The 26,968-nt window shown below is 40.4% G+C and overlaps 1 protein-coding gene and 1 long non-coding RNA gene across 2 annotated transcripts in view; one reads left to right on the forward strand and one right to left on the reverse strand.

The window, feature by feature from the left end:
- Nucleotides 1-26,968, reverse strand: part of LOC105511194 — a 34,724-nt gene that overhangs the window by 2,806 nt on the left and 4,950 nt on the right. Inside the window, exons 2-3 of the long non-coding RNA XR_001001685.1 lie at nucleotides 21,462-21,614; nucleotides 16,787-16,901 (exon numbers count right to left, since the gene is read on the reverse strand). This is a non-coding gene — a long non-coding RNA (uncharacterized LOC105511194). The remainder of the gene's footprint in view (nucleotides 1-16,786; nucleotides 16,902-21,461; nucleotides 21,615-26,968) is intronic.
- WEE2 (WEE1 homolog 2 (S. pombe)) lies at nucleotides 1,043-24,692 on the forward strand. Its single transcript, XM_011941309.1, has 12 exons — nucleotides 1,043-1,797; nucleotides 6,818-7,014; nucleotides 8,814-8,859; nucleotides 11,636-11,808; nucleotides 13,508-13,629; nucleotides 16,000-16,146; nucleotides 16,818-16,925; nucleotides 17,068-17,153; nucleotides 17,906-18,076; nucleotides 20,774-20,916; nucleotides 23,265-23,407; nucleotides 23,710-24,692. Exons 1-12 carry the CDS (start codon nucleotides 1,456-1,458, stop codon nucleotides 23,733-23,735), a joined length of 1,704 nt encoding a protein of 567 aa, XP_011796699.1. The 5' UTR covers nucleotides 1,043-1,455; the 3' UTR covers nucleotides 23,736-24,692.

The raw sequence follows: 26,968 nt of genomic DNA on the forward strand, positions 1-26,968 counted from the left end.
TCTCCTATAATGTGATATCAGTGAGGTCTTTTTCCTTTGATATACCTATACACTGTGTAATGATTACCAAAAAATTTCCACACCCATGCCCACCCATGCTGTACATTAGGTCCCCAGAATTGTTCATCTTATGTCTGAAAGTGTGTACCCTTTGATCAGCATCTCCCTATTTCCCCTGCCTTTCCAGATCCGGGTAACCACCATTCTACTCCCTCCCTCTAGGAGTTCGACTGTTTTAGATTCCACATATAAGTAAGATCATGTAGTATCTGTCTTTCTGTGCCTGGCTTATTTCACTTTAACATAATGTCCTCCGGGTTCATCCATGTTGTCACAAATGGCAGACTTTCCTTTTTTATGAATGAGTAATAGTCTATAGTGTGTGTGTGTGTGTGTATCCACTGCGTTTTCTTTATTCATCTGTCCATGGATATTTAGGTAGTTTCCATATCTTGGCTGTTGTGGATAATGCTGCAATGAACATGGGAGTGTTGGTATTTTTTTGAGATAATGATTTTATTTTCTTTGGCTATATAACTGGAAGAGAAGAGAGACAGCTGGATTGTATAATAGTCGTTTTATTCTTCAAAGAGTTTTTCATCCTTCTCATGGGGGCTTCTCTGAGAAAGAAATTAAATAATGTGTACTAAAGATATTAAAGAGCATTTTACAAAATAAGGCATTTTTTGTAAAAGCCATTGCTGTTTTCCAGTCATCAATATCTGTTTCTATGTGTTGCTGATCTTTCTAGCCTTTGTCAGTTAAAATTTTTGTTCAATTCCCTAGAGGCTTTAACTGCTAACAGCTAACAGCTGCAGGAGGGAGATGCCTGAATTAGGGCAGGTGTGTTTGGCACAGAGCTAAGCTGTGTCTCTGTCAGGGATACAAACTCCAGTCAAGATATGTTAGAGGCTGTTTAAGGATCATTATGATAGCCAGGTGATGCTAAATTGTAATTACCTGCTGTTAGCCATTGGGTGGGTGGGGAGGAGAATGGAGGACGGCGTGGTATTTATAAATGGCAGGTGTAAGGAGTGATAATAATTTCTTTTCAATATGAGCTTATTCCCAAATTGGCTAACGGGTATTTTTAAAGCCATGCTAAATTAAAGGAATCCAATTTTCTCACTAGTATTTGGTAGCACATGGGTTCAAGGAGACTATGTGTCATCTCCAGAAGGGTTCTGTACATGAACTGGACTTAATTGCTCCGAGAGTCACTGGAGCTTTCTTTAATCAGAATGGAAATCGGGATAAGCTGAGGTCTTATAGATTGGTAATACTTAAGGCAGAACATTAACACCGTGCCTTGTAGCTGTTAGTTGGTAGAGGGAAATTCAGGCTACCGTCACGAAACCTGCAGGTTAAATTATTTTCTCCTCCCTGCTTCTGTAGGTTCACAGGGTTCCCTTCTGATAGAGCTTTTTGCCTGTGTTGTAAAGCTCTTTGGCTGAGATGGATGACAGAGATATTGACAAAGAACCAAGACAGAAATTAAGCTTTTCCTATTGTGAGGAGACTGAGATTGAAGGGCAGAAGAAAGCACAAGAAAGCAGGGAGGCTTCGAGCCAAACCCCAGAGAAGAGTGAAGTGCAGGATTCAGAGGCAAAGGGTACACCACCTAGGACTCCCCTCAGCAACGCGCAGGAGCTCGACACATCTTGGGAAAAAGACAAAGAAAGTCCAGATCAGATTTTGAGGACTCCAGTGTCACATCCTCTCAAATGTCCTGAGACACCAGCCCAAGAAGACAGCAGGAGCAAGCTGCTGCCGAGTGACAGCCCCTCTACTCCCAAAGTAAGTAAGGGGTGGGGGAAAAACGGACCCAGGTCGCCAAGCTCCGCTTCTTGTAATTTAGCTGATAGTGACAGTGGATTCATGTGTGTATGACAGTCACTTCCAGGCTGTGGATGTCCTCAATTACATATTTATTGATGAAAATAAAGAAGAGATTAAAATTACCAGAAAATGGACAGAATTAAATGGTTTGTCAGCTGTCTTCTCAAAACCATTGGTGCCAGTAACTATTGGCCACAAACAAATTTTGGGTAGAAAAAAGTTTCTAAAGAATGTTGGAACTGGAAGGAATATTGAGATTTAGAGCCCCAGCTGTGCACTTTACATATGAGAAAATGAAGGGCCCAAGACAGAAGCCGTCTCATAGCTCAGCCAATGTTAGAGACAGGACTAGAAACCTGATCTTTTTGGCCTAGTCTGTTCTTTCCATTACACCAACTGGCTCTATTTTTGTGTGATTATTTACTAATACTTTCTAACATAAGAATGTCCAGATTCACTGTTCGAACACATTCATATCTCTGCTGCTGCTGCTCCTCCCAGAAGAAACTCCTCTCCCCTCCTTGGTCTCATGAAATACAGGTTCTATTATATGTCAGCAAGGAGGAAACTTGTTGATACTTCTTTAGAAGCTGAGGATGGCAAATAAGCAACAGTCCCTGGTAGCATATTCCTTTATTCTTGTTGTGATTGGTGTCCTGTTGCATTGTTCATGTTATTAAAGCCATAATTGGGGCAGGGTTATCTCTAATCAACTCTGGTGCCATGGTGTGTGAGTGCTAGGATTGGTATTAGCTCTGCTACCTGCTGGCTCAGCTTGAGGCACTTAAGATCATCATCATAACATCTGTGATCCTGACTGCAGCACAGTTGCTGTCAGCGGGTCTCTAGTACCTGCTGGGTGTGGGTACCATGTATACCAGGAAATTCTAAGCTGCTTGTTTGAATTGTAGAAAAACTAATATGCTCTGATGTCTATCTCTGGGTTTTTCAATGGTCACAGCACCAACCAATTAATCACCCATTTATTCTTTGAGAATTCCCTGTAGGTAAGGAGCATATAATACAGTCTCTGCCCTCAAAGAGCTTACAGTCTAGCAAAGAGAAGTTATGCCAATAGACACTATGTGATAAGTGTGGTCAGAACCCGCTGGACACATTCTCAGTGCAGCAATCAGAAAAGACAGGTATCAGAATGGCAACAAAAGTTGGTCCAGTTTTGATATATGGGAGAGAATGGGCTGAGAGAATGTGGCTTTGAGTAAGAGTACACAGGGAAGAAAACATGACATTCATTTGATCATTCACAGCTTAACTGAACACCTTGATATGTTAGAAGACCCTCTGCTGGCAAAACCCATTCACTGCCTTCAAAAAGAGCCCACAAAATGAATAAAGATTAAATAAATGAAACAATAAAGTTCAAACCATGTGTACTAGAGGAATGGTTGAGCATGATGAGAAGGAATTAGGAATTAAATCTCTATCAGGGAAGACTTTCCAAAGAAAGTAATGTTTGAACTATGTCTTAAAGGATATTTGGAGTTAGCCAGGCAAAGAGGGGAATAGGAATTCTGGGCAAAGGGGAAAGCATCCACCAAGTTACGGAGGGCAAGGAGCTACTACACTGGGAAAACAGCGTGTTATTCAGTGTTACATGAGCCTGTGTGTGAGAGAGCGCAAGAGATGAGGCCAGTGTAGGTGGGCAGAAGTTAGATCAAGATTTTAATCCTGAGAGTGTTTAGAGAGCTATTACCATGGTTTTGAGTGGGGGGATTGTTTTGGAAAAATCATGACCTTTGTATGTATGATGGGATGGAGCATGAGAGAGCCTGGAGGTAAAGCAGTATTCAGAATAGACCTGTTGAACAGAGAAGAGCCTGGACTGGGACAGACAGTGAAAAATTAAGAGATGACTTGATGGAGGGGTTCAGGGAAAAAGAAAACAATCTGATGACTGAGGTTTCTTGCTTGGTTCAGTAGATGGAATCAAGATAGGTGACACCGAGTAATATACGGGTTTGGAGAAAAGTAGAGATGTGGTATAAAAAGTTGGATAACTGGATCTGGGGCACAAGAAAACAATGAAAATTGGAGATCCGTATTTGGATATCTACAGCATTTAGGAAGTAGTTGAAGCCATGGGTGGAGATAAGGTCACATAGCCTGAGTGCCAGAGTAAGGAGAGAAGTGGCCCACTTAGAAATCTTGGATAATGCCAAGGTTTAAGGGAGAGGCAGAGAACAGGGCTTGGGAGCAAAAGTGAAATGCAACTGGGAAAGTACATACTTTATGAAAACATAGGTTGTGTTAGAGGAAAGAGGCTTGGCAGCTGATCATTGTTATGCAGAAGACAAAGCTGATGGGAAAGGAGGATTGGCTTAGTCAGTCTTGTCCAAGGGATTGAACCAGAAATCATGTGAAATTCAGTTCACTGGAAGGACTTCCTGACAGAATCATCTAGAGATAGAAGAGCATGCTTAGGAGGTGTGCGCTCCTTGTGGCTAAAAGCATAGAACACTCATTGATGACCACTTGGTAGGAAGACTGCAGAAGGGATTTGTTAGTGTGTTTGTCTTGCTACAAAGGAATACCTGAGACTGAGTAAATTATAAAGAAAAGAGGTTTATCTGGCTTACAGTTCTGCAGGCTGTACAGTAAGCATATTGCCCATATCTGCTTCTGGTGAGGGCCTCAGGAAGATGACAATCATGGCACAAGGTGAACAGAAACAAGGCAGCTTGTTACATCATGAGAGAAGTGAGAGAGTGGAAGCAAGACAGGAAGGATTGCTGTCAGGCTCTTTTAAACAAGCAGATCTGGCGTGAACTAACAAAATGAGAACTGGTTCATTACCATGAGGATGGCACCAAGGAATCCACCTCTATAATCCAAATGCCACCCACCAGGCCCTACCTCCGGCACTGGGGATTATATTTCAACATGATATCCAAATGATATCAGGATTCAAGCATCAGGGGACTAATCATATTGACTGGGCCTTTAAAAAATCCAAACATCCCAATAATATCAGGATTCAAGCATCAGAGGGCTAATTGTATTGACTGGGCCTTCAAAATCCTTCTCTGTCCCAAGATACTATGTGTGTTTGTGAGAGGTTGCCTTCTCTTCTCACCATCTTCATAAGTCAAGTAGTTATCCACCAAATTTCCCCAATCCCCCTCAATCATCTGTGCTAGAACTATTCCTTATGGAATTATTTGCCCTCTCTGGAGCACATTTATACTCTGAACCTGTGTCATCTTTCAATAAATTTTCAAATTGCTGTATTTCTAAGCAGAAGTTTTTTTCATATGTCTTATCCCAAACTATGTTCTTTGAGATTTTGAAAGAATTACTCATAATTCTACTACTTTAGCAATAATGACTATATTAACATAATTAATATCCTTCCCTACATCATAAGTGGTGCACAGATTTGATTCTCTTGGCCCTCATATTTCCTGACTAGAAAATCTAGTCTTCCCTGATATGAATAATTTTTATCTGAATATTTTCTAGGCCCCTTATATTTTCCTTGAGATGTGGCAACTAGAACTATGTGCTGCATTCCAGGTGTGGCTACCCACTGTTTCATATGTGCTAGATGCATTTTACTTTCCATATGATAATCAGCATTACAAAAAACTAATTCTCAGAATGACTTACAACAAAATTCTAGGTCCATTTTGCAAATTGCACTGATAACTGAGAAATATCATTATTTCGCTTATTTTGAACCAATACTCAGTCTTCATGATAAACACACAGGAAAGCTGAGAGTCTGTCAACAAGGGCTTGTCTGCCCCCTGGATTCTTCAAGCAGCCCTATGAGCTCCAAGATATGAGAAACACTTAACTCTGGCAATGACCTCATTTTTCTTCAGTTTTTTTTTTAAAAAGGCTAGGTTACTGTGATTTTTCCATAGCTTCCTTCATTCCTGCTTATTCAATCATTTATTTAGTATTTACAATAGATCCAATATTCATTTTTTGTAGGCTCACATTCTTTAATGAATCATGCAATCTGGCTTCTGCTTCTATACTAAAATATCATGCACAGAGACGATCAGAACTGTATAAGTCTTTTAGAAAGAGCCTCACAGTGCAATGCTTATGCTGTGGCCCCTGTGTGTGCTGCCATACTCCTGAAGATCCGTAACACAGCTACTCCTCTGGCCCCTGACATCAGGTCAGCATTCTGCCTTCGAATTCTTTGGCTTTTCCCTTTGCCCTTTGGTTTCATTCTGGTTAGGTTTAGGCTGATGTTCTCTTCTTGTATCCCACTTGGAGTGGTAAGTCCTGCACATTTGCCTATTTTTTGGTAGCTGGTTGTAGCCACTGCAAAGATCTGAATCTTAAGGGCTTAGAGTACTAATTTTCAATCTAATTACCCCACTTCATGAAGCACTCCTCAGTTAATGCTGTATTTTAAGTGAAATTTAAAACTTTTTTTCATGTTTAAATAGTCTACGAAATCTTTTCCTTATAAGGTGATTATTCCTGAAACACCAATGAACTACTGAATAATGAACTATATATTCCTTAAGATTTAGAATTCACTTCTGTACCACTTGGCATCTAACCCAGCATCTGCTACGTAGTAGGCACCAAACAAATATTTGGATGAATAATTGAGAGGAAGTTAAAGCATAAGCTCTGAGAATATAGAGTCATTTTTATTTGTCTAAACTTAATGTCTTTGTCTTTAAAAACTGGAGATAGGACTACAACTGGTTTTCATACCCAGCTAACAGAATTGCCCAGGGGAAGGGTTAGAGTTTGACTAAAGTACAGACTCCTGTGTTGACTTCATGAATCAGAATATCTAGAGGCAGAGACTGGGATTCTGTAGTTTTCATAAGAGGAGCAGTTACAATGCAACTAGTTCGCATGGAACCAGATAATCTCTAAGGCCCCTTCAGCAAAAGCATTCTTCGATTCAAATGTTAACTAGTTAATGGATACGGAATGTCTTTACCAATGCTCTTATGACTTGTCTTTTGTCATCCTCATTCAGAGCATGCTGAGCCGGTTGGCGATTTCTCCAACAGGGAAGCTTGCCTCCAGGGGCCCTAAGCATTTGAAGCTCACACCTGCTCCCCTCAAGGATGAGATGACCTCATTGGCTCTGGTCAATATTAATCCCTTCACTCCAGAGTCCTATAGAAAATTATTCCTTCAATCTGGTGGCAAGAGGAAAATGCGAGGAGATCTGTAAGTGCTCTGTTACTTATGACTTTTGAGAACTGACCCTACTACAGTCAAGCGGTAAGAAGTGAGATTAGGAATGAGAACTCTATCTGAATGAAATGTATATGCTTACATATTCTCCCCTCCCTAGATATCAATGCTGGTTTTACCTGCTTTTTCCCAGAGATTCTAACATCTTTCCATTCCAACGTGTACTGAAGATGCTCTCTCTATAAAAGAACAAGACAGAATAAGCAATAGATCTCTGGCTTCTATTAGGAAGTTGAGTGGGCTGTGGAATTGCCTTCAAGGGGCCCCCTCTGGTTAATATGAGGTTGGCAGTTGTGGAAGGTGTAGTTCAAACTTCAAAGAGTATGTTGCTGCTTTGAGTCTTGTGTGACTAGTGATGAAAGCTATAGAACAAGGATTTGAATTTCTCTGTGGGTGATCGAAGATTGGCTGAAGCTTTCAGAGCTGCGAAAGAATAGAAAGCCAAACTGCACTATTCCATAAAGGTCCCTGAATGACAGAAATTGTCCAAATAAGGATTGTGCATATTACTCAGGAACATGATTATGTCCCTTCAAGGCCTTTATAGAATGGAATCACTTCCAAAGTGGGGCAGTCATTTATGTTCATATGTACCCAGCAAAATAAATGGACAGCTAACAATGTAAACTTTGCAGAGTGTTTAATGTGCTATGTCAAGTTGTTTCTTTGGAATCAATGAGTTATGTGTTCATCAGATTGACCAGAATAGGTTCTCTCAACACTATCTCCTTCTCAAGTAAACAGCACTTCAGCACAAGTCCACTCACCTACTTTGGTTACCAAGAATTCGATTGGTTTTAGTTCTTTAGGAGTCTTTGTAAATCATTACACTCTCACTGAAGCCAGGAACAAAGACAGCTAATTTGAAATCTTGGCAATGAAAGTGGTGACACTTTTGTAGTGTCATTTGGTGCTTCTAAGAGTATTTTTCCTTATTTTTATAATTTATAAAACACTTCATAAAGTATTATAATGTGGTACTAAATCACAATTACCAAGCATCGATTTAGTTCCATGAATGCAGTGCCCTCCATTTGCCATTTCTACCTTGTGTTTCTCCAAAAGAAAAATCTATAGCTAGTTGAAATCTTGCTTAAGGATCCAGAATACAAGTATGTGTGGCAAAGAGGATGTCTGCTGGTCACTTAGCTTATTTAAGAGTAATTGAAAATATCTTATCCCAGGTTATAGCAGATTCTGCCCTACTTGTAGTCTACCTGTGAACTGATTACAAAGCCAGATTCTGGGGGAGGGGTGGGTGTTGGAAGGAGAGTGTGGTGTGGCGGTGAGGAGCAAATGCTTTGGTGTCAGACCTGGCTCCCCAAGTCCCAGTTCTGCCAGTTGCTAATTGTTTGACCTAGAGTTATTTAACCTCTCTCTGTCTTGGTTTCCTAGTTTGTGGATGATGATACCCATTTAACAGTTTCACATATGTTCTGTGCTCTCTTGCTCCAGCACATGGTGTTCTACCTGCTGAAAACCTCACTGTTTTCCCTTTCCTAGTTGCTACTCATTCCCAGAATCTTGGTTTATATATTCTCTCTTCTGGGAAAGCCTTTTACTCTTGAAATAATTGAGTGCTGTCCATGGTATCCTTGCTATCTTATCCTGTTCTAGGTTCTTGTGTTGAAATTTCCTGGTTATCCCTGCCTCCACATTTAAACCAAAGAGAAATGATTGTCTTATTTACTCTCACATCCCTAGAACCTAGCATAGTTCAGGCTCAATAAATATTAATTATATATTAATAAACTTTTTTTTTCTTTTTTAAGTGAGGAAGCTGGTCCAGAGGAAGGCAAGGGAGGACTACCTGCCAAGGTAAGCGTGGTTCTTTGGCCCAGCTGCCACAACATAGGCAGTTTATCCTATTCTCTCTCTCCTTCCCCTCCCCTTCTCCCTCTCTCTCCTCCCTCTTCCCTTCTTCTCTACCCTCCCTTTTCTCCTCCCTCACCCTCCCCTCCTCTCCTTTGTCCTGTACACTCCCTCCCTTTCTTCTACCCTCTCCTTCTGCCCTGTCTTCCTCATCTCCCCTCCTCCCCTCCTTTCTCCTACTCTCCTTCTCTCCTCCCCTCCCCACCCCACCTCACACTCTAGCTTTGTAAATGTGCTTTGCAGCTGAATTTATCTGGACCCTACTCAGGGTCTATGTTCTCCGCTAGTTGTAACTTTGCCAGGCAGTGTCTGATATGTATATGCTGAATCATTACTTGAGAGTATTTTAAAATTAAATATTTCTGCTTCTATCTTTAATCTGGAGAAAAATTCTACACTCATGGGGTAGAGAAGTGAAGGGAAAATTAAGATATTTTTGGTCTCAAAATAGAAAAAGAATTGGAAGAAAATGGCATAGAGCCAGAGATTTATATGTAAAATTTTACCTTTTAAATTATTATTTGATTTTATAATGTTCACAACCTTTGATCTATCCCTCATTTGATAATCTAACCTAAAAAAAATACTGTAAATATTATCCTCAGAGATGCTGATTGTAATAGCAAAAAAGGGGGGAGACCAAACGCCGTATAATAGAAAAATGGCTAAGCTAATTACAGTTTTAAGTCAGTGGAGTATTAAATTGCCATTAAGATGTTTATAATACCTTGAAAACATGCGTATATTCAAGGTTCAGAGTGAAAAGACTCAAAGTTTTATATCCTGAATGACCATAACTATCTATTGCACATTAATCACAGGGAGAATGAAATGGAGCTATAACCACTGCTATTTCAACATTTTTGAAAGGTGGAAATTTAATATTTGTTTTTCCTTTAAATTTCTAAAGTTTTCTGAAGCAAGTTTTATTTGCATAAATAAATATGTTAATATGTTAAAATGTTAGCACTTGGCTACTGTAGACATCATAGAAAAGAAGGCCACTGGCACAGTCTTTCCTTCATATGCAAATGTTTCCGACTTAGGCCTTCATTTTTTACTCTTGGATTTTATTCCTCACTTATTTTATAATTTATGTCTTGATTTCAGATAGAAATTCTAATGTTTTTGAACATTAAATAAGTGCAAAGCATTGTATTTAGTTAGACCCTTTAAGGAAAAAAATCTGCCCAAACAGAAGTTAAAACCTTTGAAATTTCAAAACAATCTATACATAAATAAGAAGCTATAAGATATGTGTATTTGTGTATATGTGTATGTACATATGTGCAATGTGAATATACATATGTGTGTATATATTTAAAATCTAGAAGGGGTTAGTAAATGCTTCTATGAAATAGGACTTGGGTAGGAAGAGATTGTATATTAAGATAATTTTAGACTAAGGAAGTAAATAACTTAATGCTATCAAGGCAGGAGAAGAGAGTTCATGTGTAAGAGGGGCAGGGTGGGAGGGGAGTGGTCAGGGATAGATGCAGATGGTACACTGGCTTCGTTGGTATCTAGGGGGAGGGTAGTCAAGTAGTGAGTGTGCAGTTGGTAGAAGGTCTTGAGGTTTTCTTATCAGGAGTTTGAATTTCTCATGGGAAACAATTAGGTATCTCTGATTCTATGGTATCATTTTGCAAAAATAACTCTTACTATTAGAAGAGTTGAAGAGAGGGCTGGTAGCTGTAGCAAATCCAAACAAGAAGGGAACAGAGCGTGAGACTGGCTAAGGGTAATGAAAATTAGAGATCTTGCTGATGAAAGTGATTGGAATTAGATGTTGAAAATGAGGAAGTAGTAAAACCCAAGATTTTTCAAACTCATAAAGTTGGAGAAAAATTTTTCAGGATTGGGACACTGAGAAAAGGTGACTTTGGAAGATAAATCAGCTTGGATTTAGACTGATATAAATTTATGGAGATTTTTTGGTCATAATAGTTTAATCAGAATTTAGTATGTACTTGACACTATCCTAAGGTACGTGTTATGTGTACTATATGTAATACTGTATATTATCATGTAATATTTAAAAGAACCCTGAAGAGTAGTTGCCATGATCTTCATCTCACAGATGGAAAAACTGAAAGGAGTTCAGATTGACCTGGGGTTATTTACTAGCTGGGCAATGAGTGATGTTGCTAGTTGGCCAGTAGTGGGAGTGGTTGCTAGACCTGAACACGTAGTCTGAACTAACCAAAATTGTCAACGTTTGACGATTTTGACAAGATCATTTCTACAGGCTGGTTTTTTGGGAAAAGAAACAGAAAACAAGTATGGTTATTCAGCTTGAGATGGGAAACATTAGCATTCCGACTTTGAGACACATAAAGAAGGGGGGTCTTTCATTTCTTTTAATTTGCTCCACCCAGGTCCCAGTTATTCTTTGAACTAAGGACAGTAGCTCTGGGTGTGAGAAGTTGTGTCCTCTTAGGAACATGTAGAAAAGAACAGTATGCCCAGATAGAGAAAAGAATATTGAAAAATAAGTGAGAATTGTCAGTATAGGGTTGTACAGAAGGTTACAAAGAAAACAAAGAGATAGCAATTGGGGAGATTCTTGCTACCATGAATATTGACACAGGTAGAATTCATTGCAATCGCCTCAAAAGTGTTTTTGAAAACTTGGAGCAATTTAGGACTGTAATATTGTTTAATTTTATTGCTGACAACATGTTAGAATTACTCTAATTTCCTTTTTATTAAAATACTTTAGAGATGTGTTTTAAGAGAAACCAACATGGCTTCCCGCTATGAAAAAGAATTCTTGGAGGTGGGAAAAATTGGTGTTGGCGAATTTGGTACAGTCTACAAGTGCATTAAGAGGCTGGATGGATGTGTTTACGCAATAAAGCGCTCTATGAAAACTTTTGCAGAATTATCAAATGAGTGAGTACCTTTGAAATGCACTAAAAGTATAAACTTAGATTTGGAGAGTTGTTTCTTGTCAAATTATTTTGAATTTATAGCATCGATGTCATTAAAAATCAGTTGTATTTAAAATCACCCCACATTATATGTTGTCTCATATTCATAACCTTTCTGAGTTTTCTAGCTCAGAGATGTTACTTCCTAAAATATAACATGATCATTTTAGATCATGACGTTTTTCTTTATTTTTTAATTTTTATTTATTTATTTATTTCTGTGATGGAGTCTCGGTCTGTCACCAGGCTAGAGTGCAGTGGTGCGATCTTGGCTCACAGCAATCTCCACCTCCCGGGATCAAGCAATTCTCCTGCTTCAGCCTCCTCAGTAGCTGGGACTACAGGCATGCACCACCACACCTGGCTAATTTTTGTATTTTTAGTAGAGACGGGGTTTCACCATGTTGGCCAGGATGGTCTCGATCTCTTGATCTCGTGATCTGCCCGCCTTGGCCTCCCAAAGTGCTGGGATTACAGGCGTGAGCCATTGCACCTGGCTGATCATGATGTGTTTGTGCTTTTTTGGCTTTTTTGTTTTTGTTTTTGTGGCTTTTACTTTCCACTGCTGGTCTTTCTGACTTAAAAAAAAAAATGAATAGATTTGTGGAATTGTCCTCTGGTGTCCGTGTCATTTATCAGAAATATCACCAAATAGAAAGTTATTATAAACTCACTGGTTTATCTTTACTTTATGTTAACAATGAATTCAATAGTAAAGTTTCAGAGACTACATGCAAGGGAAAATAAGTTTGTTTGATTCCCAGAACTGTTCAAAAGTTTTTCCTTAAACACAAGGAAAATACATATTTTCAGATTCAGCCAATGCTTTTTATGAACTGTGAGGATATACTTAACATGCAGAATCTAGAATTACAGGTTTTAGAATTCTTTTTTTTTTTTTTTTTTGAGATGGAATCTAGCTCTGCTGCCCAGGCTGGAATGCAGTGGCACCATCGTGGCTCACTGTAACCTTTGCCTCCCAGGTTCAAGTGATTCTCCTGCCTTAGTCTCCCAAGTAGCTGGGACTACAGGCATGTGCCACCACACCTGGCTAGTTCTTCATTTTTATAAGATTCATCAAGTACTCTATTTTGCTTAATTTGTGTTGGGATTTTCTATTCCATAAGGAAGATCTCTCCCCAAGGCTATTCCTGTGAGTATGTCATATTGGCTGAGGTTAACATTGACTCTAATGACTGCCTAGCCTTTATAGAGATGAATCGAAGGCCCATTACAATATCTACAATCTGGTGTACAGTGGCCTTCTCATTAAGCCCATTAAAATGTTTTGATTGTGACAGGATGAAATGAAGACCTGACGCACATCTGCCATTGAGGCATAACCACTTAAAGCTCCTCTTTACATATGCCATGTTAAGATCAAAACACAATGGACTTTGGCACCAGGCTGACCAAGGTTCTGCTCTTAAGTCTACTATTACCAGTTCGATTTTGGGCCACTTACTTACGAGAGCCTTCATCCTTTCCACTGTATATTACCAAATGATTATTAAGATTCAGTGAGATAAAACAGTAAGCAAGCAGTGTGTTCTCAATAAATATTCTGCCATTGCTAATAAAGCCTCATAGTTTTAAGAAACATTTTTATGTACATTATGTTGATTGGTGTCTTTATTCCTCAATGCTTTTCTGTCTCATAGGAATTTGGCTTTGCATGAAGTTTATGCGCATGCAGTGCTTGGGCATCACCCCCATGTGGTACGTTACTATTCCTCATGGGCAGAAGATGACCACATGATCATTCAGAATGAATACTGCAATGGTAAGTAGTATATAGACAAATATCTACGAAGAGGGAGATGAACTTTATAAGCCTTCAAAAATAAACTTTCCCTCCTCATAGTTTATGCCACAGATAGCAGACATACCTAAAAGGTCTGTACTATATATTATAGTCTTGCTTGGAAGCACAGAGCTTCTATACCTCTTTTTTTTTTTTTTTTTTTTTTTGAGACGGAGTCTTGCTCTATCGCCCAGGCTGGAGTGCAGTGGCCGGATCTCAGCTCACTGTAAGCTCCGCCTCCTGGGTTTACACCATTCTCCTGCCTCAGCCTCCCGAGTAGCTGGGACTACAGGCGCCCGCCACCTCGCCTGGCTAGTTTTTTGTATTTTTTAGTAGAGACGGGGTTTCATGGTGTTAGCCAGGATGGTCTCGATCTCCTGACCTCGTGATCCACCCTTCTCGGCCTCCCAAAGTGCTGGGACTTCTATACCTCTTAAAGGGATCCTCGACTTATTCTTTCTTTCCCTTCTGTTGTCAGGATAATCATTCATTTCAGAAAATATTTATTCCATGTTAGACCTTGGGCAAGTGAAGATGAGTTAGATGTGCTCCCTCCCCTTAAGCAACATTCAGGCTGGTAGAGAAACCAGAGCTTTGGTGGCTGCAGCCTTCCTCCTTGTTGGCAGTACCTCATGACCTCACCTACAAACTTTGTCGTGGAGTGACTTCATTTTTTTTTTTTTTTTTTTTTGAGATGGAGTTTTGCTCTTGTTGCCTAGGCTGGAGTGCAATGGTGCGATCTCAGCTCACCGCAAACCTCCACCTCCTGGGTTCAAGCGATTCTTCTGCCTCAGTTGCCTGAGTAGCTGGGATTACCAACACCCGCCACCACACCTGGCTAATTTTTTGTATTTCTTTTTTTAGTAGAGATGGGGTTTCTTCATGTTGGTCAGGCTGGTCTTGAACTCCCAACCTCAGGTGATCCACCTGCCTCAGCCTCCCAAAGTGCTGGGATTACAGGTGTGAGCCACCGCACCTAGCTGAGTGACTTCATTTTTAACAAGCTCCCAAACACTCTCTTTCCTTACTTATTCTTTCTAATTAATAAGTCACATATAGTGTATAAATTCTAAGAAGACTCTCAAAAAAATAAAAAACTTTATTGTAGCCCTCCTTGTGTTTCTGAAGGGAGCTGAATTTTTCTCCCTTTTGAACTTACATGTCATGCTAAAATAATTCTTTAAATTCAATTTTACACAGAATGCATTTAAATATGAATTCCCTCAAATTCCATGACTATCTCAGAGCTCAATGAGTGGATCTATGGTCTTTATAACTGCCAGTTAGAGCTAGGTCTCTATAATTTGAAGAACCTGCCAATGAACACTAATTAATAGTGTTCAGAGGCCGGGCACAATGGCTCACGCCTGTAATCCCAGCAGTTTTGGAGGCTGAGGTGGGCAGATCATGAGGTCAGGAGTTAGAGAACAGCCTGGACAAATATAGTGAAACCCCGTCTCTACTAAAAATACAAAAATTAGCCAGGTGTGGTGGCATGCACCTTTAGTCCCAGCTACTGGGGAGGCTGAGGCAGGAGAATTGCTTGAACCCGGGAGGCAGAGGTTGCAGTGAGCCAAGACCACGCCATTGCACTCCAGCCTGGGTGACAGAGTGAAACTCTGTCTCAAAAAAAACAAAGTGTTCAGAAGCATTCTAATACCTTAGAATCAAGATCAGATAGTTATATGAATCCAGGCCTTTTATTTAATTGATAACAACAATAAATCAAGTACAGTGGATGTACCAACACTGTGGCTCAAATGAGATTTAGGTGTATATGCAGCTTTTGTATTTTCCTTGGGTTGGTAGTCATTAAATATTCCTATTTTAATGAAATTAGACTTAGACTCAATTAAATTAAAATAACTGATGGCCTATAACTACTAGCTTGACACTGACATGGAGCTAATCATTGACACCAATAGTAGCTATATGACTATGCCTGATTGATCTTCTAGTTAATAATTAGGTAAAACTTTTAAAATGTTAGCTGGCACATACTTGAATCAATGGGGCCATATACTGGATACCTGAGATACTAGCATTTTCTTTTTCTCTTTGAAAGCCCTGTAATTCTCCTTTCCAACATGTCTGTGGTATAGATGGGGCAGATATTATGCTTTGTACTGACACCAAATTAATCTATTTGTTGGACTGAAGCCATTCATGAGGAATGTATTCATTATAGTACTATGCCATTTTATACAAGGCACTTGGGCATTTGAGGCTTTGGTATCTGCAAGAGGTCCTGGAACTAATCCCCGGAGGATATGGGAGGCCAATTGTATTTACTGTGCTTTCATCCATAAGACTCGTACTGTGGGGCTATTCTCCGTTGTTCTTTCCCAGGTGGGAGTTTGCAAGCTGCTATATCTGAAAACACTAAGTCTGGCAATCATTTCGAAGAGCCAAAACTCAAGGACATCCTTCTACAGATTTCCCTTGGACTTAAGTACATCCACAACTCTGGCATGGTACACCTGGACATCAAACCTAGTCAGTGTGATTCCCTTCTGCCACTTCTACCATATTTTGTTCTTTCTATGCTGTCATCAAAATCTAGGTCTGTATGTCTACCAAGTGTCAAAGACAGTGTTTGCTGGCAAGAACCCCTTTCCTCCATTTGTGTCCCTTAAAAATATTAGTTAAATAGCTTTAACCATTCTCCCCTAGGCCCAACAGATACAGAGAAAAAAAAGACTCTTACCCATATAGTAAGGCCAAAAAGGTAAAATTAGGTATTTAATTTACTGCAAAGGCAAGTGACAGTATATCAGCTACATTCTGATTGTGTTTATGACTAGGGCTGTACTCATTCTAACTCTGCACTGATTAAGGAGAAATGAGTATCACTTATTAATGTGAAACCCCAGGACAAGTTCTTACTATTTTTTTATTTTGGGGACAATAGTATTCTGATGCCAGCCCCTTCAGAGAATGGAGAATGTATGAGGTCAGTTCAACTTAAATAGGTATGATCAATCACTAGCTCTTCAGAAGTGATGTGAGATTTCATAGAAAAAAAGAAACCTTAGTAGTCTTGCTGTGTCCACACAAAAGAAGAAAGGAGAGAAGCTGAATTGTCAAATACAGAAAAGAATCTTTGAGATGAAAAAGCTTAGAAATCATTACTTACATCTATCCTGTGATTTTTTTTTTTTTTTCAGGTAATATCTTCATTTGTCACAAGATGCAAAGTGACTCCCCTGGAGTCATAGAAGAAGTTGAAAATGAAGCTGATTGGTTTCTCTCTGCTGATGTGATATATAAAATTGGTTAGTCTGCCTTAGACCCATACCAGTTACTATTATCCTATAAAATTTATACTGATGACTCAATTTATTCCAGTTTTAAGACATGCTTTTAAAGCTCTTTTTTTCTATTTTATTATTCTTTCCTTTTCCTATCTTTTTTTAGGTGACCTGGGCCATGCAACATCAATAAATGAACCCAAAGTGGAAGAAGGAGATAGTCGCTTCCTGGCTAATGAGATTTTACAAGAGGTATAGATTAGGGAAACAGAGAGTATTTTATAATCCATTGAACCTTTGACTCTCAAATGGAGGATCTCAGTGCAAAAAATTAAAACTGTATATTTATCATTATAGTACCTCTCTTCCCATTCAGAATTGAGACCAAAGATAGGAGAGAAACTCTTCCAAAAAAGTAAGGAAAGCTGTCTCAATTAAGGATGAATCAATATTCAGACTTTTCTTTCTAAATGCCCTTTACTGTTTCCAGATATTTCTTAGACTTCCTAACCTCATGGATTGCCTACTAAGAAGCAAGCCTTTTCCTCAAGCCCATATTGGTCCAGTCCATCTTTATCATGCCATTATCGTTCTGATAGCATCACCAGTTTCAGTTATTGAAATGACGTTTAGTCATTGCCCATTTTCTCCAATGTCTGCTCAGTCAGGCCTAGGGAGGATATAACTTCTTCCTGGGTGATAATCAGGTGAAAATGAGTATTTCCTTCCTGTGATCAGCCAAGTTATGTAGCAAGCCTTTCTGAGCCTGACAGCAAAATGGCAGTAAGTTTCTGCCTTGGACTCCTCAAGGCACAGCAGTGATAATCAGGTAGATTTATGGTCTCTCTTCTCTAGAACTCACTGACTACAGTGAATGTACCTTTGACCATCATATCTGTTTAGACCTTATATGCACTCGAATGAACCTTTCCTACCAGTTGTATTTTAATCTAGACTCACTCTGCTTGGCATAGTAACTGGCCTTCCTCTCTTCTGTTTTGAAGGATTACCGGCACCTTCCCAAAGCAGACATATTTGCCTTGGGCTTAACAATTGCAGTGGCTGCAGGAGCAGAGTCATTACCCACCAATGGTACTGCATGGCACCATATCCGCAAGGGTAACTTTCCGGACGTTCCTCAGGAGCTCTCAGAAAGCTTTTCCAGTCTGCTCAAGGTGATATCTCTTACGAGATGAATAGAAGATGCAATATCTATTTTTTTTTTTTTAATGCACTGGCAAGTAGTTGGGCAAGAAAAATGGAGATGCTGGTAGTGTCACTAACAGAAAAAGGAATGTGACTAGAAGTCCAGAAAAAATAAGGGGCAGGGCCGGGTGCAGTGGCTCATGCCTGTAATCTCAGCACTTTGGGAGGCCAAGGCAGGTGGATCACGAGGTCAGAAGGTGAGACCATCATGGCTAACACGGTGAAACCCCGTCTTTACTAAAAGTACAAAAATTAGCTGGGTGTGGTGGCAGGTGCCTGTAGTCCCAGCTACTCGGGTGGCTGAGGCAGGAGAATGACTTGAACCTGGAGCTTGCAGTGAGACAAGATCACGCCACTGCATTCCAGCCTGGGTGACAGAGCAGCGAGACTGTCTCAGAAAAAAAAAAAAAAAAAAAAAACGGGGGGTGGTGAGACGGATGGAGAATTTCTTTTTTTTTTTTGAGACGGAGTCTGGCTCTGTCACCCAGGCTGGAGTGCAGTGGCCGGGTCTCAGCTCACTGCAAGCTCCGCCTCCCAGGTTCCCACCATTCTCTTGCCTCAGCCTCCAGAGTAGCTGGGACTACAGGCGCCCACCACCTTGCCCAGCTAGTTTTTTGTATTTTTTTAGTAGAGACGGGGTTTCACCGTGTTAGCCAGGATGGTTTCAATCTCCTGACCTCGTGATCCACCCGTCTCGGCCTCCCAAAGTGCTGGGATTACAGGCTTGAGCCACCGCGCCTGGCCAGATGGAGAATTTCTTAAGGAAACTGAGAGGATACTGTAAAATCTTTTTCATGCTTAGTTTAAAAATCCTGTTACAAACATTTTTTTCATTTGCCCTTGCTAACAATGCTGTAAGGTAGGCAGGTGGCATCTTATCCTGCAGTTGAGGAAACCATGGCTCAGAGCAGCTCCTTGACACCGGTAGTGACAATGAATTATGGGTTAACTCCACAATCAAATCTGGTCCTTTAGCTCCTACTTCAGGGTTTTAACTTTTGTTAGTGATAACAGTGATAGTACTAAAAGAATGAATTTCTATTATATGTAAGAAGGTATAAGACTACTTTATTGATAATTGATAATACCAACTATTTGAGCTATTAGAAAAAAGGCATGATGTCAATTCAAAAATTTGTTTTACTTGTACTTAATGACATCTGAGTAGTGTGGGGACAAGAAAAGGAAGACACTATGTTGAAATAGACACAAAAAGCTTATATTATCAAGCTTAACCATGTCAAGAAAAATGTATATATGACTTTTAAATCATGTCTTAAGGAACAGGATTGATTAGGATTCCCAAAACAGCCTTAGAAATATCTATTTCCTTGGAGATTAGATTTCTTTGGGTGGCAGAGGACAGGGTCTCACTCTGTTACCTAGACTGGAGTGCAGTGGCACAATCATAGCTTACTGCAGCCTTGAACTCCTGGGCTCGAGCAATCCTCCTGCCTCAGCTTCCTGAGTAGCCGGACTACAGGTGTGGGAGATTCACAGTTTACCTGCAAACCTCAAATGTATTTACAAATCTGTCCTTCTTCCTGACTTCTTTTGCTTTCCTGAAAGGAGGCAAACTCTTCCTCCTTCCTTTTGTTCAGTCTAATCACCTAATTCCATGTGTAAACCACTTTTGCATTTAGTTGATATTTCAGTACGTAAATGCTGGGCCTGTACTGGACAATACATATATTAATTGGTTAAATTCTAAAAATAGTCCAAGAAGGTAAATATAATTATCCCAAATTTCAGGTGGGGAAATGGAGCTTCAGCGAAATTTATAAAACAAATGGTGGAGTTGGCTCAGAATTTTGGTCAGTGTTTTCTTCATTATATGACAGTGTCAGTTGCTGTATATAATTAGGTATTTTCTACTATATTCAAATCATGATAGGTTAGACATCTTCTACCTTGAAATAAATGCTTTAGGAACACTGTCATGTTGGGTTATTAATATTAAGTAAAAAAGCAACATGATGTGGTAGAAAGTAAACTGGAGTAAGTGTTGGGCAAATTGGGTTTTGGTCTTGGTCATTCCATAATTTGGATAATTTTTATCAAGGGTCTTAGTTTTTCTGCTTCAAAACTAAGGCAATAGACTAGTTAGCCAGCCAGTTCCAAAATATGATTAAAAACAAATCAGGCTGGGCGCGGTGGCTCACGCCTGTAATCCCAGCACTTTGGGAGGCCGAGGCAGGCGGATCACAAGGTCACGAGATCGAGACCATCCTGGCTAATACAGTGAAACCCCGTCTCTACTAAAAAATACAAAAAACTAGCCGGGCGAGGTGGCGGGCGCCTGGAGTCCCAGCTACTCGGGAGGCTGAGGCAGGAGAATGGCATAATCCCCTGAGGTGGAGCTTGCAGTGAGCTGAGATCCGGCCACTGCACTCCAGCCCAGGCGACAGAGTGAGACTCCGTCTGAAAAAAAAAAAAAAAAGAAAAAAAGAAAAGACAAATCAAAGATGTGGACAACTGGTGCTACTAGACATGGACAATCCTCCTGCCCAAGGTGGAGCTCAGTTTTCATTTCTTCCCTCTGCACAAAGCAGAAGCAAGGTCTTACAAAATCCACCAGGAGAAGCTGGGTTGGAGGTGGCTTCAGTGATAAGATTTTTCCCAATAGTGAAGCTTCTATTTATTTCCTCTTGGTCCTATATCATCAGAACATGATCCACCCTGATGCTGAACAGAGACCTTCTGCAGCAGCTCTGGCCAGAAATAGAGTTCTCCGACCTTCCCTGGGAAAAACAGAGGAGCTCCAACAGCAGCTGAATTTAGAAAAGTTCAAAACTGCCACACTGGAAAGGTATATTTTTGGATGATGGGGGTCAAAAAAGAACCTGAGCACTACTCCCAATGCTATGACTAGTCTACTGTGTCTTCTCTGTGGATTCAAGTATAAATATATTCACCATTATAATACATAGGTCCCTGCCCATAAGGAAACTGGCAGCATGCGGCTCTTTGTAGCATCGGGCTGGGAGGCTCTGTGATTAGGTTGCTTGAGAGAGAAATTTCCAGTTAATGAAAACAAGGGAAGCAAGAGTGAGGAATATAAGGAAATACCAGTAAAGACAACTTAGGATTCTAAGTGACAGCGGGTATCTTAGTAACTGGTTGGTGATCACCTAATACAAGATAACCGTAGGTAAGATGGATAAGACCTATTTTAGAAACCCATTAAATTTCAGGGGCGGGCAGGTAGACATACTGTCCTGGTACACATTGAGAGGAAGGATTATTTTTCTGAGCAAAGAAAACAATCTGTTCTCCTGCTCATGTAGGCTTGTACTCATGCATATATTTACTCGTTAATCCATTCCTTCAATAAATGGGAATGCGAATACTTACCTGGCAGGGAAGATACCATGATCACGAAGGTGGTTTTTCCCAGGGTGAGACTCATCGACTGACTCCAGATGTGCTGACTCCTGTGATGTCCCCAAAGGTGGAAAACTTGACTGCATAAGTGGTGGTAGTGGGGGACTGCGTTCATGCTTTCCCCTGAAAAATGAAAAAAAAAAAAAAAAAAAGGAATTCAATGGGGTGGGGTTGGAGATGAGCAGTGTTCTGAAGGCATTTTTGAGTAATTATTACATGTTCTATACATTGCTGAAAATACAAAAGAAAATGAAAAATTGTCCTTAAAATAAGCTTAGAAGTCCAACTTCTCTTGGATATACAATAGCTTTGAAGCATCCGTAACCTGATTTCTTAGTATTAATAATAACTTGTAGGCCGGGTGCAGTGGCTCAAGCCTGTAATCCCAGCACTTTGGGAGGCCGAGACGGGCGGATCACGAGGTCAGGAGATCGAGACCATCCTGGCTAACACGGTGAAACCCCGTCTCTACTAAAAATACAAAAACTAGCCGGGCGAGGTGGCGGGCGCCTGTAGTCCCAGCTACTCGGGAGGCTGAGGCAGGAGAATGGCGTAAAACCCAGGAGGCGGAGCTTGCAGTGAGCTGAGATCCGGCCACTGCACTCCAGTCCGGGCGACAGAGCGGGACTCCGCCTCAAAAAAAAAAAAAAAAAACTTGTAGAGACTCTTGGCCTTTAGTCAAGTAAATCTTCCTAATAAGCCACTAAATATGTTTCTGTTCTCGTTTTGAATTCCATTGTCCCAGCTAATAAAGTATAAAGTACTATATTTACATATGTTATTCACAAGAATGTAAGTACCACTTAAGGTGTGGTGTGTACATTCTGGAAAGTCAGCTATGGAGACACAGGTGACTATCATCAGCCAGTACAAGTGATGGGCACCCATCATAGAGATGGGGCAGACAGCATCTTGAAATTCTCTAGACCAGGAATCCCCAACCCTGGGCCATGAACCAGTACCAGTCTGTGGCCTGTTAGGAACCAGGCTGTACAGCAGGAGGTGAGCAGTGGGTGAGTGAGCACTACCGCCTGAGCTCTGCCTCCCATCAGATCAGTGGCAGCATTAAATTCTTACAGCACAAACCCAATTGTGAACTGTGCATGTGAGGGATCTAGGTTGTGTACTCCTTCCAAGAATCTAATACCTGATGATCTGAGGTGAACCGTTTCATCCTGAAACCGTCTCCTCCCCTGACTCCCCATCCATGGAAAAATTGTCTTCCTTGAAATCAGTCCCTGATTCCAAAAAGGTTGGGGACTGTTGGTCTAGACCAAGTGTTGGAAAACTTATTCCGTGAAGGGCTAGACAGTAAATATTTCATGCTTTGTGGGCCGTATGCTTTGTGCTGTAATGATTTCAACTCTGCTGTTGCAGTGTCAACACAGCCACTGGCAACATATAAATGAGTGGCTGTGTTCCAATAAGACTTGATAAATACAGGTTATGGGCCAGATTTGACTCAGAAGTTTTGTTGACCCTGGTACCTTTCATATGTAGCCTGAAGAGCTGTTCACTTAATTTAAAACATTTTAAAGATCATTTATACTCCAATCAGCAGAGTCTGGGGAGCTAAACCTACCATGTTGTATGACGTGCATGTGTCAACCATTTTTCATGACAACCATGGTAACTGCATTTTCTATTCTGTACATAGCTCAGGCTTTTTTTCTGTAAATACTGAAAAAGAAAAACATGTATATGTTAGTTTTGATCATATATATCTCTGATTGGAGATCAAGTAGTCTTTGCTTTTCCCCCCTTGCACTTCAGGGAACTGAGAGAAGCCCAGCAGGCCCAGTCACCCCGGGGAGATATCCATCATGATGATGCTGGGGTCTCTGGGACCCACGCAGGATCAAGAAGCACCAAACGCCTGGTGGGAGGAAAGAGCGCAAGGTCTTCAAGCTTTACCTGTGAGTAATCTTCCCCTTAAGGACTCATTTTGCACCAGCCAACCTGTTACTGTAGAACCTCTGGAAATAGATACCAGCTGTCCCAACCTTCCTCTTATAAAATGAAAAAACTAGCCAACTTGAATGCCCAAGGATTTCAAAAGCCACTACTAATTTACCATTTTATAGCCAAGATCCTAAAGCTAGTAAGGCTTTGTATTAGCAATGGTCCCAGATACAGTAATTGGAAGCCATTTCTCCTCTATTGTTATATTCCTAATGCCGCTGATCAATAACTTACTTCTCACACTTTTGATGAACAGCAGGAGAGCGTGAGCCTCTGCAGTGAAGGAAGAAAAGGAAACAGCCCTTGGTTTGGCCTATGGATTATGAGGTTGCTGTTGCTGATTCCCCACAAAGGATCCCAGGGACTCATTGTGCATAGAAAGGAATAGAATTTAGTTTAGAGTTGAAGTCACAGCTTACAGGAAATGTGCCTGGATTTTCCACAGTGCTTCCCAGGTTATATGATGCTGTTCCTAAGAGAGAATTCCCAGCTTCTTGAGGAAGTGGGTCTCCTAATGTATAGCCTTTCTGATATTGTATTTATTAAATAAATGGCTTCACCATTATGTGAGGTGGGTAAAAGTTAGACTGTATGCAACTTGGACATCTCTGAGCTGGCTGTTAACTTGCAGAACAAAAATGCTGTGGGGAGGGGCTTCAGGGAAAACTTGATGTGCCTGTGGTTGTTCTCCATCTATTTGCCCTGCCTCTCTTCTGGCTGTTCTGGTTGGTTTGATATTCCGGGTCTCACCAATTTCTCATGATTTTTATGAGAATTTGACCTTGTTTCCTGTTTTTTAAGATCATATTTTATCTAAATCCTTTTTCTATACACATTTTAAAAGGAATAGAATACTGTATTTTAAATAAAGGTTTTTATCTTGTCCAAAGCCTAATTACAGGTAAAATATCCTTCTTTGTAAAATGTAACTAACAAAGAACAAGAAATTTATGTTGGAGAACATTTTATGAATAAAAGGGTAAGAGAATTCAGTGGGTCAGTAGTAACAGGTCTTGGTGGCAAGTCTCAGCTTCACAGATCTAACAGTTAATAATAGTCAGGCTCTGCTAGAAAATGATGTTGGTCATAAAGGTATTTGATAAGCTCTGTTTGTGTCATCTTAGTGAATGCAACCTGTTAATGATAATGGCTTTTTTGCTGCTTGATTTTCTTCTTTCCCTCTCATTTTTAAAAGCTAATTAAGTTTTTTTAATTGAATAAACCCTAATACTATTCTTTGTTCTGCTTTGGAGTAGCAATTCTTTCCATGCAATTAAGTGTGGTGGTGGTCTTCCTATAGCCCATTGCCATTTTTACTAGGCTGTATTCAAAATGATAAAATGGGATTAGCTTATTTCTTGCCACCTCCCGCTGAACAACACACACACACCAGGCCATGTCCCTTGTAGTATAGTACAAGGTCAACCACAATTTGTGATTTAGAAACAGGTAAATTATTAAGTACATCCAATGTATAGATGAGAATTGTTTGGTTATTCTAGTCTTCTCAGGCATTGATAACTATGACTATTTGGGTCTACAGTCTCTTCTCTACTGTGTTCCTCAGCCTAGCTTCACAACTGAATGGACCTGGTGCCAGATTATTGCCCGCTGTGGCTCTGGTTCTCTCGCTCTGGCTGTCTCGCTCTCGCTCTGGCTCTGGCTCTGGCTCGCCCGCTCTCGTTCTTTCTGGCTCGCCTGTTCGCTCTCTCTCTCTCTCTCGCTCTCTGGCTCGCCCGCTCGCGCTCTCTCTCGCTCTCTGGCTCGCCCGCTCGCGCTCTCTCTCGCTCTCTGGCTTGCTCGCTCGCTCGCGCTCTCTCTCGCTCTCTGGCTCGCCCGCTCGCGCTCTCTCTCGTTCTCTCGCTCGCCCACTTGCTCTCTCTCTCTCACTCTCGGGCTCTCTGGCTTGCTCTCTCGCGCTCTCTCTCTCTCTACAGTAGCAGGATGTCACCAAAATAGTATGTATCTATCTGCATAGATACTACTGACTGTGAGGGACTGGGTCTTCACTGGCCTTGGCATTTCATCCCTTCCATTTCAGTTAGATGCTTATTCCTTACCTCAGTAAGTTTTGTTTTTGCACAGAGATCGTTATGTAACTTGGAAACTAATTATCACAATTATTTCATTAACATCATTGGGCTGGTAACATTAAAGAAGTTAAATTAAAATACTTTAGAAAATATGTTACTTCTCTATGGATGTATTCTAAATGTCAACACTGACATTGAGGTACCAACAGATAATCTTGAGATCTAGAGGAATACTATTGTGCTCCACTGGTCTAAGCTCTGACACACATACCACTTTAGAGAGGCCATTTACTGAAAATTGTAGAAAGATGAATATTGAAAGATATGAACCTTTCAGCCTGAACAACTAAGGCTTTTTATCTGTAGATGAACCATATTTTCAATCTTGAATTGCAGAAAAATTGTCAGGTTGTTTTTAAATTAAGCCATAATAACTACTAAGTATTGCTAAAATTGCTTTCAAACCATTCTAAAATATATGCAAGTAATCAGTGTAGGTAATAAGTGCTGCAATTTTTCAACAGTTATTATGAGGCTTTAGAGAAGCTGATTTAAAATCAAAGTAAAAACCTGATTAAAATTTCTTTAAAAATGGATAATTTACAGCAAAACTATCCAAGGCTTCCTATTTATGATAAACCATTGCCAGTCTTCGTCTCTACCAATGGATGCCTATAGCTGGAACCTTTTTAATTCAGGGAGAAATAAGTCAGGCCCAAGGTGGTTTTGCACCCCTGGACATTTATGATACACACTTCTTTCTCATTCATCTTTGCGAGTGATAAAAGCCCTGTGTCTCTACTACTGCCAGGCATTAAAACTGATTAAAGCCATAATGCTACCTGTCACCACTTCACAGCATTGGGAAGGCCATCTCTGGGCCCATGGATGAACTACAGAAAGTATGTGTATGTGTATCCTATGGAGAGGTTTCAGGGCTTCCTCATCAAAATGCAAAATTTAGGTTTCTGAAGGTATCTCTGATACAAAAATATATTGGAGTCGCTATTCTAAGTCTTCAATTAAAAAAAATTTTTATGGCTCTGTGAGCATCCTTCTGGACTCTTCCCTGAAATAAGAATGCTTATTTGAGCATCCCTTCTGGATTCTTATTTCCATACCCTGGCCTGTGACCTGGGCCCTACTAGCCTGTCCTTGTTTTAAAGTATACTGTGAACTGGATATTCACAAGTTCCCTGAACTCTAAGAGCTCACAGTTAACAGGAGGGATGAGGTACCTTCGTGATCATTTGTTATAAGATGGACAGAGTGTGCAAAGAAAATGAAATGGGAGAACAGAAAGGAAGGAACGTTTGAGTAGAGAATTCTGAAAGTGTTTGAGGGGAATGCATTTCAGATCCTGAGGATGGAGCAATGCAACACAGAAGCATTTGTTGTGTCCGGAAGGAGGGATCCATTTGATAATAGAAGAAAATGTTTTAATTTCTCCATGACATTTTACATCTTAAAAAACTGTACAGT

The sequence above is a fragment of the Colobus angolensis genome, unplaced genomic scaffold (assembly GCF_000951035.1).
Source record: "Colobus angolensis palliatus isolate OR3802 unplaced genomic scaffold, Cang.pa_1.0 Scaffold2, whole genome shotgun sequence".
Classification (NCBI taxonomy): domain Eukaryota; kingdom Metazoa; phylum Chordata; class Mammalia; order Primates; family Cercopithecidae; genus Colobus; species Colobus angolensis.